The 12,985-nt window shown below is 47.7% G+C and overlaps 5 protein-coding genes across 5 annotated transcripts; all 5 read left to right on the top strand.

Moving 5' to 3' along the window:
• Window positions 1–1,559: 1,559 nt before the first annotated feature.
• Window positions 1,560–2,353, top strand: PHATRDRAFT_49948 (predicted protein; the record flags this gene model as incomplete). Its single annotated transcript, XM_002184759.1, has 2 exons — window positions 1,560–2,083; window positions 2,338–2,353. 2 exons carry the CDS (start codon window positions 1,560–1,562, stop codon window positions 2,351–2,353), a joined length of 540 nt encoding a protein of 179 aa, XP_002184795.1.
• A 1,098-nt stretch (window positions 2,354–3,451) lies between these two features.
• PHATRDRAFT_40783 (predicted protein) lies at window positions 3,452–5,538 on the top strand (the record flags this gene model as incomplete). Its single annotated transcript, XM_002184758.1, has 2 exons — window positions 3,452–3,513; window positions 3,609–5,538. The coding sequence occupies 2 exons, from the start codon at window positions 3,452–3,454 to the stop codon at window positions 5,536–5,538; spliced, it is 1,992 nt and encodes a 663-aa protein (XP_002184794.1).
• A 398-nt stretch (window positions 5,539–5,936) lies between these two features.
• On the top strand, window positions 5,937–7,118 carry PHATRDRAFT_51242 (predicted protein; the record flags this gene model as incomplete). Its single annotated transcript, XM_002184757.1, has 2 exons — window positions 5,937–6,016; window positions 6,106–7,118. The coding sequence occupies exons 1-2, from the start codon at window positions 6,001–6,003 to the stop codon at window positions 7,116–7,118; spliced, it is 1,029 nt and encodes a 342-aa protein (XP_002184793.1). The 5' UTR covers window positions 5,937–6,000.
• Window positions 7,119–7,650: 532 nt separating this feature from the next.
• Window positions 7,651–9,340, top strand: PHATRDRAFT_49945 (predicted protein). The gene is made up of 2 exons (XM_002184756.1): window positions 7,651–8,391; window positions 8,467–9,340. The coding sequence occupies exons 1-2, from the start codon at window positions 7,731–7,733 to the stop codon at window positions 9,120–9,122; spliced, it is 1,317 nt and encodes a 438-aa protein (XP_002184792.1). The 5' UTR covers window positions 7,651–7,730; the 3' UTR covers window positions 9,123–9,340.
• Window positions 9,341–10,665: 1,325 nt separating this feature from the next.
• On the top strand, window positions 10,666–12,623 carry PHATRDRAFT_49944 (predicted protein; the record flags this gene model as incomplete). Its single annotated transcript, XM_002184755.1, has 2 exons — window positions 10,666–11,029; window positions 11,089–12,623. 2 exons carry the CDS (start codon window positions 10,666–10,668, stop codon window positions 12,513–12,515), a joined length of 1,791 nt encoding a protein of 596 aa, XP_002184791.1. The 3' UTR covers window positions 12,516–12,623.
• Window positions 12,624–12,985: the final 362 nt, after the last annotated feature.

Raw genomic sequence — 12,985 nt, 5'->3', positions numbered from 1 at the left:
CATTGATGTGGTGGGTTCAGGTGCCTTTTCAAAAATCATTTCATACAGAAATGTTTGTTTACGCTTGATATCAAGTTCACGATGCATCACGATTGAAGCAGGTGTAAAAGGGTAATCAACAAAGACTCCGGAAGTATTATCTGGGACTGTAAAACCAAGCCTCAATCACCGATGAATTTTACTTGAACAACAGAAACCTCATGCTACTAAAAGAAGTGACTGTTCTCATAACTATCTCAATCCCCTTGGAAAGAATTTCATCGACTCCTCCGTCATTAGAAAAGCGAGACTTTTGAGGTACTGGTATATGCCCTGCCAAAGAGGGCAGTTTGTGGCTATTCCACTTTTCTATTGCTTCTAGAGACGGTTCACAAACTGCATTTCAACGGACTTTATCCGTAAGCACGCGTTGGATTAGCCGTAATCTGATCATTCGTTTACAGTTAACGGGTTTTCGAAGAAGGCGTAACAGTATTACCTTTCTTTTTTTAGTTTAACGGTCAGTTCCCATCATAATGGCTTCGGAAACTCGCCCGGCAGATCGAATACCGTTTTTGTTTTTGCGTGACAGAACCGTAATGGTGCCTTCGCTTTCCTCGTGAACAGTAGATTTTCTATATACATTAACTGTTAATTTCAGTCCGCACTTTCCCTTCACGTTGACCGTCAGTCTCCAAATGTTTCCCAAGAGAAATCAGATCGAGCAGGTAATTTCGGCTCTAATATCAATGTTGCCCACTTCAGCCATGCGTGACGAGCGAGTGGGGAGTGATAGGAGTAGTAGGACGCGGTCGGGCTTTCTGCAGATTGTGATACTTGTGTGCATTGGATTCAGTACTTGTGGAACGCTATTGACCCAACATAAAATCTTTGAATCAGCAAATGATCCTACTCTACTCGTCGGAGCCCGGGCGATGCTGACAGATTTTAAGGTAGCCCAAAACAGCATCAGCGCAAGTGCCACAACCGGTATCAACTCATCTACATCTTCATTTACTGTTAACACAACATCGCCACTATACGCCGTCTCCCCACTTCTGTGTGGGGAATGTCTACAGATTGTTCAAAGTGCACCTCGCGTTAAGCTTGCCAAGACTGGTTTTACAGATTCTACCCCTCCAACTCAAAAGCGGTACTATATCCTAAAAGAAGCGGGCAAGCATCCCTTCCAAGGTGCCCTGGATGCCCAAGGCCGGTCTGGTTTCCAATACGACGTCACCAGTTTACGACGGAGCCCGCCCTCCTTCGTAGACAGCTTTCCCAATCTCACGGCCGAGTGTCTCCGGCGCGATGACGAATACTACGCACTCCAAAGACTTCGGATTCATTCGCCGTCACCAGAACAATCAACTACCGCCACTCGACGACTATCGCAATCGTCTACTCCGGCGAGAATACTCTGTGTCGTCTACAGCAGCGAGCCCTTTCACCACAAGCTGCAGGCCGCTCGACAGACCTGGGCTCCCAAGTGTGACGGCTTCTTCGCTGCGTCCAACGTAACCGATCCCACCTTTGATGCGGTCAACATTGTCCACAATGGTCCGGAACAGTACAACAATATGTGGCAGAAGGTACGCTCCATTTGGGCTACGCTGTACGAGTTGTACTATGAGGATTTTGACTGGTTCCATCTTGGCGGTGACGATATGTGGGTTCTGGTCGAGAATTTGCGTATGTATTTGGAAAGTGACGAGATTCAAGCCGCTGCCAACGGAGGCTTTTCCGACACGTTACCACTAGGGGTGCAATCGGGCAACAATAACAGTACTCGGATACAACCAGACCAGGTGCCCTTGTATCTGGGGAGCCGTCTTGCCTTTCGGAACAATACACGAACCTTGTACAACACGGGAGGACCGGGATACACTCTCAACAAGGCGGCGTTGAAGCTCCTCGTGACGGAAGGACTGCCCGTCATGCACAGTCAGCTACGAACCTCTGCCGAGGATTTGCGAGTAGCCGAGGTTTTCCGACGATTCCGCGTCTTGCCGTACCCGACACACGATCGCGACGGAGGTGAGCGGTATCACCACTTTACTCCGGGTTTGCATCAGCTATCGGCCATGCCCGAACAATATAAATGGTACGACAGGTGGGCAAGGCCCTTGGGGCGACGAGGTGGAGCCAATCACTCATCCGTATACAGTGTAGCATTTCACACTGTCGGTGAGGGTACAATGCTGCGATTCCACGCACTAGTGTACGGTTATTGCGGTAGCATCAATGAGAGTGATACGGCGACTTACATCAGGTAAATACTCGATTCACCAGAGGAATATGTCCACAATAATTATTGTAGAATGACAATAGAGGGTTGTTTTTAAAAACATGTTTTAGGCTGGCAATATGCTAAGCGTTGCGACGCCAATTCTACTTTGACTATGGAAAAATAGTCTAATCTTGAAAGAACACATAAATCACATTTTGTGGAGGCGACATGATGTAAAGAGACAGCGGAGATTCACGAATGCATCCTTGACTTACAATTATTTGTGGTTCACTGTCAAAAGAGGCTTTGTGTACGAATTGTGCTACTCACATTCAAATTTCGAGCGTACTCCCTAGCTCTAGTCAAGCAGAAGCAAAAACTGAAAGATGCTATCGATTCCATAATGAGTTGACTATGGCTAACAGTAAAGTGTCATCGAATAATAAATGGAACATAAACTACCACTCTAGCGACAGTAATATGTAGTTACCGGCAGGGTCACTCTCGCAGCGACGTTCACCGGCGTCCGTACGAAGCCCGTCGGTCAAACAGACAGATTTCTCAAGTCAGCAAAGACACGCGATCCATTTCATGAAATTCGCATACATCGGCGACTTGAAAACCTAATACTGACAGTCGACCTTGTCAACCCATAGGCGACGACGATACCAAGCTTTTCTCAAACAAACGTCATAAGCCCATTATAGAGCGTGCACCGTTAGTAGAGCTGTTCTCCTCCTCAGGGACAACAAACTTCACTTGAATCAAATGAGTGTCAGCAGTTTAAGAACCAGCGGCCGCTCCAAAAGTACACTTCTAAAGCCGACATTAGCTCTGTTTCTGTTATTATGTTCCAGTCAGATTGGCTGTATCCAATCCTTTGCGACTGAAAGAATAGTTACACTGAGGTCACTGCGAAGTTTATCAACAACAAAACCATCGGTAGCAACGCGAAGCCCTGGGCGACCTGTTTTCTCCTACAACGCCAACAGTGGCATCCAAACAAAATCGCGGATATCATGGAGGAATTCCAGTAGGTTTTCGGCGTCTGTATCGGTAGAAGCCTTGGAAGGTACCGACGGCCAAGCTCGATGGAAATTCTGGAAGCCTTTGGTTCGATTCTCCAAGATCTATCCTGCTAGTAGAGGTTGGTCGATAGGGAAAATTTGGCGCAATGTGCGTCGCCGTCGTGTTCTACACTTTGGGGGGATGCTCGTGACATTTCTGCTCGTTCAACCGCTGATGGCTGTGGCTTCTGGGGGAAGTATGGGTATAAAGAAAGGACCCGTTATCCCATTAGAACGGTACGTACCGAACGAGTACACACAGCATTGGTTTTGCTACTATACACTGCGAAATTATTTCCACGCTCACGTTTCTTTATATCTTGCACTTGTAGCAAAGAATTGATTTCATTAGGCTCCTTATGGTTTGGCCTTTTCGTAATCCTCGCCTTACTCCACGCCGCCGAGATTGCCATTACCACCCTTTACCCCTGGAAAGTCCGCGAAATTGCCGAAGAAGAGGAAAAGCAAGGCAACATGCGTGGCACGTTCAAAGTTCTCAACGAAGACATTACCCGCGTCCTTACCACAATCCTGGTTGCCTCGACGGCCTGCTCCATTTTTGCCACGACTTTGTTTACGCATTTGGTGGCGAGCCTGTTTGGATTGCAAGGCGAACGATACGGTGCCATAGCACTAACCGGATTGACGTTGTTCTTCGTGGAACTTTTGCCCAAAAGTTTGGGTGTCACCAATGCCGAAACAGTCGCACGAATAATGGTACCACCCGTTAATGTCGCTTCGGCTATTGTGAGTCCGCTCGGTATTTCTCTCTCTTGGCTAGCCAAGCGCACCTTGTCCATGCTAGGTGTCAAGGACAAAAACAGTGGCTCGGGTGTATCCGACAGCCAGCTGCGCTTGATTGTAACGGGCGCCTTGGATTCGGGTACCATTGATCATGGTGAACAAGAAATGATTCAGGGTGTTTTAAAGTTACAAGATCAGCGGGTGAAGGAAATCATGCGCCCCCGCGTCGAAATGGTAGCAGTTCCAGTAGACATGTCGGTCGCTAGCGTACTAGGCGTCGTTCGAGAGTCCGGATACTCACGAATTCCCGTGTACGATGGCGAGATCGACAATATCGTGGGCATTGTACTGGCCAAGTCCGTGTTGGATTTTTTCGTAAATGGAGTGCTGGTCGACGAAGATTTGAGCAAAAAGTTGGGTAAGAATACCGAAGAAATCAAGGCTGCAGTAGAAGACCTCAAGGCCGCTGACGAAGCTCGTCGCGGCGAACTACCTGACGATATACAAGCCGATGCGGACAAGGTCATGGAACGCGTGGATCTTAAAATTGATGCACTAGTCGATCAGCGTATCGATGCGAACATTGACGCGTCCCTTCCACCCAGTCTATACACTCCGGAGCGTATTCCGATTCGTAGTAAGGGCAACAGCAATGAACCACAAGGATATGTTCGATCACTGACAGCAACCGAGTTGGCTTCTCGGATGGAGAAATCTATCCAGGAAGCTGGCTTGATCGAGTCTTGTTATTTTGTGCCGGACACCGCCAACGGGTGGTCAGTTCTACAAGAAATGCGTCGTCGTCGGGTGCATTTGGCAATTGTCGTGGACGAATTCGGCGGAACAGGAGGACTGGTGTCGCTGGAAGATATTGTGGAAGAAGTGGTTGGTGAAATCTACGACGAAGACGACGATGAGGATTTTCAGGTTTCGGAGGACTCGATTGCCATGCAGGACGACGGAACCTTTTTGATTCGCGGCGACGCCGATTTGGAAGACTGCGATACTATTTTGGAACTGAACCTGGATGAGGAAGAAGCTCTGAAAGAATTTTCGACCCTATCTGGTTTTCTGTGCATGTGTGCAGGGGAGATTCCTTCGGTTGGGGACTTTATTATGAGCCGAGGTTGGTCGTTTGAAATTTTGAGCGCAGATGACAAGAAAGTGTTACTCGTCAAGGTGGAGCGCTTGGTTGGTGCATTCGATAATGAAGAGGAAGCAGCGAGTGAGAATGTTCTCAAGAACCTGCTAAAGTTAAATTCCAACAAAGAGCACAACAGCAATCATAACAGTAATGACGGCGACTCCGACAGCGAAAATCGAGACGGCCGGGATTCCGAGCAGGATCGCGAACAGCAGGCCGAGGGCGAACTCCAGAGTACCGTCGCTGCGAATATGGCTGAAGCCAGAGAGATCGAACGTATGGTGGAAGCCGGGGAACGTAAACGAGCAGTACTGGAAGCAATCAAGTTCGCATCGTTGGCCAACAATACGTCGCCCGACAGAAACGAGTTGTGAGGTTCGCTACTATCGAATAGCCGAGCTTGATTTTGCCTGATACTTACTATACATGCTTTTCGCAAGCTAAATGAGATAAATTTTGACCATGATTGTCGCAACATTTGATATCTACAACAACTACGAGTGTACAGATTGCGAATGTGCTTTGACGAGTCTACGTCCGGTAATGTTGCAGCTCAAATCATATTGATCGATTTTATGAATAGCTCAAGGATGACGTCTGTCTGTCCTCCGCAAGCGGGCTTCACCTTGGGTTTGTCTGTTGGACGAAAAGAAGACCCGGAGAGAAGAACGTGCACCAAGAACGGGAGTGCGCAGCACACGGCGCCATCGTCGCGGCAAAGCCACGGTTCCCAACCCAGCAAGCCAAAGACACGCACTCACATTTTGTCGGAACGCATATCCTAACGTATCTTCCTCCCCAAGGCTCCCTTTTATCCTCTCCACAACTAGAATATTATGTCGAAGTTCACAGGTAGGTTGTAACATGGTTCCGGAGTATCTCTGATCCGCTAGCGTTGGAAATCTGAACTCAGAGATTCAATTTTGTTATTATTTCTGTAGGACTCCTCATGGGCATGGGCAATCCTTTGCTCGACATTTCCGCCAACGTCGGTCAGGACGTTCTTGACAAGTACGAAGTCAAGCTGGATTCTGCAATTCTTGCAGAAGAAAAACACCAGCCTTTGTATCCTGAACTTATTAAGAACTACGACGTGCAGTACATCGCAGGCGGTGCCACCCAGAACTCGATCCGCGTCGCACAGTGGATGCTCAAAGATAAGAAAGGGCAAACGGCATTTATGGGCTGCGTTGGCAACGACGAATACGGCGCACAACTCGAAAAATGCGCTAGCGACGATGGAGTGTTGGTCCACTACATGAAAGACGAAACGACGCCCACCGGAACCTGTGCAGCCCTCATCAAGGACGGGGAACGCGCCTTGGTTGCCAACTTGGCCGCCGCGAACAACTTTAAGGAAACACACTTGACAACCGAAAAGGCTCAGGAAATCATTGACGCTGCCCAGTTTTACTATTGCGCTGGTTTCTTCTTGACCGTCTCCGTTGAATCCTTGGTCAAGGTCGCGGGACAAGCCGTCGAAAAGGGCAAAACCTTTTGCCTGAATCTTTCGGCACCCTTTATTGTTGACTTTTTCGGAGATCAACTGGCCGCCGCTTTGGAATTCGCCGATTTTTTGTTCGGTAACGAGAGTGAGGCCGAAGCTTACGGCAAAAAGAACGGCATGGGTGAAGACCTGAAGGAAATTGCGCTCAAGATTTGTGCACTCCCCAAAAAGAGCTCCAAACCGCGCACCGTGATTTTCACACAGGGGAGCAAGTCCACAATTGTCGCGTGCGACGGTAAAGTGGAAGAGTTTGCTGTCGAGGCGCTGGAGGCGGACAAGTTGGTGGATACAAATGGTGCTGGCGATGCCTTTGTCGGAGGGTTCCTCTCTCAATTGATCCAAGGTAAAGATATGGCAACTTGCGTCAACGCGGGACACTGGGCAGCCCGGTACATTATCCAAACGTCAGGAACAACATTGGGAGCAACCTGCGATTATTCAGCTTAAACAGCTCTATCCTTGCGTAGCGTATGGTTGGTAGAGTAGGCGCTTCTCCTTTTAGACTACACGATTGACATAAATAAATGACAGTTTTTATTTTGCCAATAGATTGAGTTGGGGCAAAGTAATACCTACTGTCATCAATGGATACAGGAAGAATCGAAACTCATTTGGAAGGTTGTGCAGTTACATATTTTATGAAAGAAAGTCAACAAGCCAGTCAATTCTACTGGTCGCTTTTGCAATAATTGCCCTCGAGCGAGCGATGGCTAGCTAGAACTACAGTATCTTACCATTAGAACTTGCTTCCTATCCCTTGTTGCCTATCCTATTGGGTTTGACCGTGAAGCACAATCCCCGCGATAGAACAGCATGGCAACCTACCTGTGTACTGTAAACTACCACCAATTTGTAGACCCGGAAAATAAAGTGTTTGGTACGACGTCGTCTGACTTGACTTTTAGATGCAATACGTACCTACTAGCCCCATCATCAAAATAGCCACTGACTACTTCTCATGTTTGGCTAATTTAGTGAAGTACATACAACAGATTTTCTGTGCGACCTACTTTCTCGCGTCGATCGTCTTGTCGCCTCGTGTGGTAACTGTAAACACGAATGTTCCAGCTCTGCGAGACGGCTACTAGCAAGATGGTATTTACGCGTGTTCCGACATCGACCACGACCCAGGAACGGCCAGAAGAGGAGAAATTCCCACAGTCGCATACCTGTGCGATAGACAGCGGAACAATAGCGCAGCACCATTCACAGTCAATCTACCCCAGTGGAAACGGGAAAACGAGGAAGGACAACGGTGTATGCCTAAAATGGCTCGTCATCCGACAGTTTGTGTTCCTAGTGGCTACCGCTTTCGTTCTCGGGACGATGTTGTTGGCCCACCGGCAAGTCACGAAACTAAGGGACTACAATTTGGAAAATATGGTTACGATGGGTTCAATTGTGCCAGAAAACTCAACTGGTTCCGCAGGTTGCTCGCTTTCCGCCGATCGTGACAGCAAACGGCAAAAGAAGGGCCTCAAACTCGCGTGGTTGATGAGTTTTCCAAATTCCGGGACTTCCTACACACTGACTCTTGTGCAGCAACTTTCCCTTTCGTTCACTGCCGGGAACTACGCAAATGAGCCCATGGCAACAACAAAACCTGTCCTTTCGCATCATAACCTGGACGGACCAATTTGGTTCAATCCCGACACGAACGTTAGTCAAAATTTGACGTTCACGTATCCGAAGCACTACGCTCTCACAAAAACCCATTGCGGTAAGAAACTGATGTCATGAGGAAGGTATCCGACAAAGCACCCGGGATCTAATATGTAATGTTCGTTCGTCCTAGGTGGTCGCTGTGCAACCTGCTATCCCAGCTTGTACCTTGAAACCATGCACAGCTTTCGGGAAAAGTGCTTTCAAACAAGTCGTTTAGGACCGAACAATGCCACGGGTGAGGCCTTACTCTACGGATCATACCCGCTTTCTGACGTTGCGAAAGCGGTTCATCTGATCCGCAACCCTGTGGACAATATAGTCAGTCGTTTCCACCATGAGCGTCTCAGTAATACCTCCCTGTCTGGACCGGGAACACGCAAGGATTTTCGAGAATTTTGTTCTCTCGTGAATAAGAAAACAATCAGCACAGAGCGACCTTTAAGAGTATGGACCGAGTCGATCATGAGTTTGCTCGAACACGTTCCCTGTCGATCCGACTTTTTTCGATACATCCATTGGCATAACTTGGCTTTCTTTACTACAGACGATTTGGAGCTTGACACAATTGTCTTCTACTACGAAGACTACGGCAATGACTTCAATCGCACTGTAAACCGCGTGCTCGAATTTCTCGCTTTACCACAAATTGGCAGCGCCGCCCCTTTCACCACGGGAAAAAATTACTCAGACTTTTACACCAGCGACGAGCTTCTGCGTATCCGTCAAGCTTGTGAGCTTATGGCCACACGCCAAACTTGGAAGCACATTCGGCGATACTTTGTCTAATAGAAGCGCCATGTTGAAGAAACTCCCAGTTCTTCAGTGTACCAAGTGTTGGTGCTCGGCCGGGAGAGGTGGCCGCATTGCGGAGCCGGAGCGTACAAAGACGTATCAACCCCGAGCCTGGTCCATTTGCAGCAGCGTCAAGTTGGGTCGCCCTCAGCTACGAAGAAAACACCTAGCCTGGTTTATATATAAAAACGTATAACAAGGAGTAACGTTGCAATGTATTTCTTGAACAAGTAAACTATTACGTATCAACCCCGAGCTTGGTTCATTTGCAGCAGCGTCAAGTTGGGTCGCCCTTAGCTACAAAGAAAAGACCTAGCCTGGTTTATATATAAAAACGTATAACAAGGAGTAACGTTGCAATGTATTTCTTGAACAAGTAAACTATTACAGAATTTATCGAAAGGAAGAAAGAGCAGTTGCTGCAAGCGCAGGCTAGAACCTTCTGTACCTCCGTGCACGCTATCTAGGAAGCACGCAGCATTGGATACAGCTGATGTTCTGTAATTGTTTTGTGTGGCACATGATTGTTATTCCGGCCAGACGTTTGTCCAGATAAAAGTGAATATGCTTAGTATACCTTAAATGTGACGAGGTCAAATGAAGTGATTTGGAGATAGCGCTCTGTGGTTTCATTCCATGGCACGTTAATTCTGACATGGTAACGTCCGGGAGTTCGATGCCCGATTCAAGAAGTCTTGATTTGCCGACACCTGATAGGGGGTGGATAAAGAAGAAAGGGGTAGGGGTTCTCCCCACTATTTGCCGACACCTGAAAGGGGGTGGATAAAGAAGAAAGGGGTAGGGGCCATCTCCAAAGTGGGGAGGATGGCTCAGGGGCAAAGGATTTGTCAACACTTTACTCGGGTGGATAAAGAAAGAAGGGGTAGGGGTCATCTCCAAAGTGGGGAGGTGGCTCAGGGGCAAAGGAACGAGTATCAAGCAGGGAGGATGTCAAGATATAAGTGAATATGCTTGATATACCTGATGTCAAGATATAAGTGAATATGCTTGATATACCTTTAATGTGACGAGGTTGAAAGACGTGATTTGGGGATAGCGCTCCGTGGTGCAATTCCGTGGCACGTTAATTTTGACAGACGTTGACTTCCTTAAAGATAGTTGCTTCGTAATGCTAGAGAGGGAAACCGAATAGAAGGTAGATAACCTGTTTTCGGAATTCCATTCACAGTAGGTGTTCGGGTTCGTGCACGCAGAAAGGTACCGTCATTCGAGCTCTTCATATATTTTATGGATGCAAATCATCTGCGACATCAAGGAATGTCCAGGTGCCTAAGTAGGTATCTTCCACGTTGGATATTCGTATTTTTCATGAATGCTTGCGAAGCAAAATCAGATTTGCTAGACCAGCAGGTTTGACTGACTGTGATCGAAGAACGTAGGTAGGTAGGTGCTGGCTGGGGAACGGAGTTGGAAATCTGGGCTGGGAAGGGCGGGCTGTAGGCTATCAATCTTATATATTTACACTTCGAAAGATTCGAAATCAACATATAATTGCCCCCCCCCTGCGATCGAGACAATGCGTACACTTAGAATCAAGCGATTTGTGTCTCCTCGACGTGTTTGGTCCGGAGTTTTACTGCTACTGGGTGTGTTACTTTCACTACAGTATCAGGGTGTCGATGTCTGTTCTATGCTTCTCTCCCGAAGTGTTGCCGCCTTCACCAAGACGCCGTCCCATCACGATCTCACCATAAACGACGTTAGTATTACTGCTACGGACCTGCTCAATATTCTTCGAGAGCCGCTGGTGTTGGAGCGCCGTGCGGAAGAAACCGATGAGATGTTTGTGGCGCGTTTCCCGATCCCGTCAAAAGACTTTGGCCGTCCTGAGTTTTTGCAAATGGCGCAGGCATCGAGACAAGGAGATGGACTTATCTTTCGTTTTCTCGAGCAAGACCACATCAACGTGAGCATTCTCCGCAAAGCTAAATGAGGCTAGTTTGTGCCGTCCGAGGTGCGACAGCTCGGCAAAGTTGGACCGGATTGCCCGACTGCGTACGCGATGGCGGTCCGCACCTTTGGAGGCATCGTAATCAGTTTGCCACGCTTTCGGCGGGACGAAGAAAGGATCGTCCACGCTACGCTTTTTCGGTCGACGAACAATCCGACACAGGAAGGGAACTAGTTCATAGTCTTGTACTTCTGATTGAGATTGATAGAAGCACGATGTCGATGCAGGCCGAATTCAACAAACGAAGCAGCGTGGTCCTCTCGTTGGCAATACTGATCGTGTCCTTGGGCAGAATCCCTACCGAGCTGCGTCTTTTACGATCACACTCTTCCGACCGGATCGTCCTTGACACAGCATCTAAAGGTTCGACGGGACAAGCCAAGGCTTTTCGAAAAACTAACTGTACGGCACACATGTCTCCTCGTCGCCATGAAAAGGACGTTGACAAGAAAGCAGACACTAAGGGTCCCAAAATAGCCTTGCTGATGAGTTTTCCAAACTCGGGAACCTCCTATACCATCCTTATGCTACGTCACTTGTCCGCTACGTTTTCCGCCAGCAATTATGGCTTGGAGAAGACGTATGTTGGCAGCGAGTCCTCCAACACGAATGTCGCGATTCGACTTGATCAGCCTCAAGGACCGTTTTGGATGGACGCCGCCACAAAGAGTAACGCCAATTACACTTACCCGGCCGACCTTGTGTTGACTAAGACACACTGTGGAGGGAAATGCGTACACTGTCCTCCTAAAATGTATATCGAGTCACCTTACAGCTTTCGACGAGAATGCCTTACGGCTCGAAAGATCATTAATAGCACCACAATCCGAACGCAGGTGTACCCTACCACACACGTACAAAAAGCGATTCATTTATTTCGAGATCCAGTGAATAATGTCGTTTCACGCTTCCATCATGAACGCAGGTCCGGACGTAGCGCCGTCGCGTACCCAGCGACAAGAGAAGGATTCCGCGACTACTGCAAAAACCTAAATGATAGTTTTGAAACCTCCGAGGTCAAGTCAATATTATGGGATAGGGAGTTGAGGAATGCGTTTGAAAATGTCCCTTGTCGAGCTGAATTCGTTCGCTATGTGCTTTGGCATGATCTAACGTTTTGGATGACGAGAGACATGGAAATAGAAACCTTCATTCTTCGTTACGAATGGTATGAAAGTCGCTTGGGGTTTACAGCGTCGAAGCTAGTGCGATTCCTGGATCTGAAGCCTGTGGGCGATCTCGTGCCTTTTGTAGCCGGGAAAAAGTACCATGACTATTTTTCGCCCAGAGAGCACAATGCGATTGCCAGCGCAATTCACATGTCGGCGTCATCGAAGACATGGGAAGTTGTAAAAGAGTATTTCCGTCATAAAATCCAGTATAGCTCTCAAAAGACGATCCGTACAATTCATTGACAGTGAACAAGCAGCGCAGTTGTAGAGGTTGTTGCTGATGCTAAAGTAGACTCATTTCGATTCTTCTTGGAACCCTTATTTTAGCCTAGTATCTAAATTTGCCTATTCCATTTCTTAATATGAACGATCTCATAGTTACCCCTTGGGAGCACGTGCTCGAAAGAAACAACTACTGAAAATCCCTTGCTTTTGTGCTTCTGTAAGAAACTGTGGATGTTTGAACCACGTGGGAATGTTGTGGTCATAAGAATGCGAACTGCTGAACAACGTTCTTGTAACAGGCTTACATGTTGGTTTGAGCTCTGCTTCTGACTCAGGTCAATATGCTCGCTTGTATTTCATGTCGAGTGGGCCTGCAACTGTTGCCGGAAGTTGTGCATTTCCTTACATGAACAAAAATTGATTAGGTAGAGGAGCCAAATTCTCCCTGAAAAATCTCATTAGTGTTAGGTGAAATCCCCGATTAGTAT

Source organism: Phaeodactylum tricornutum, chromosome 25 (genome assembly GCF_000150955.2).
Source record: "Phaeodactylum tricornutum CCAP 1055/1 chromosome 25, whole genome shotgun sequence".
NCBI lineage: Eukaryota > Bacillariophyta > Bacillariophyceae > Surirellales > Neidiaceae > Phaeodactylum > Phaeodactylum tricornutum.
This window is presented reverse-complemented; position numbering and strand designations above follow the sequence as displayed.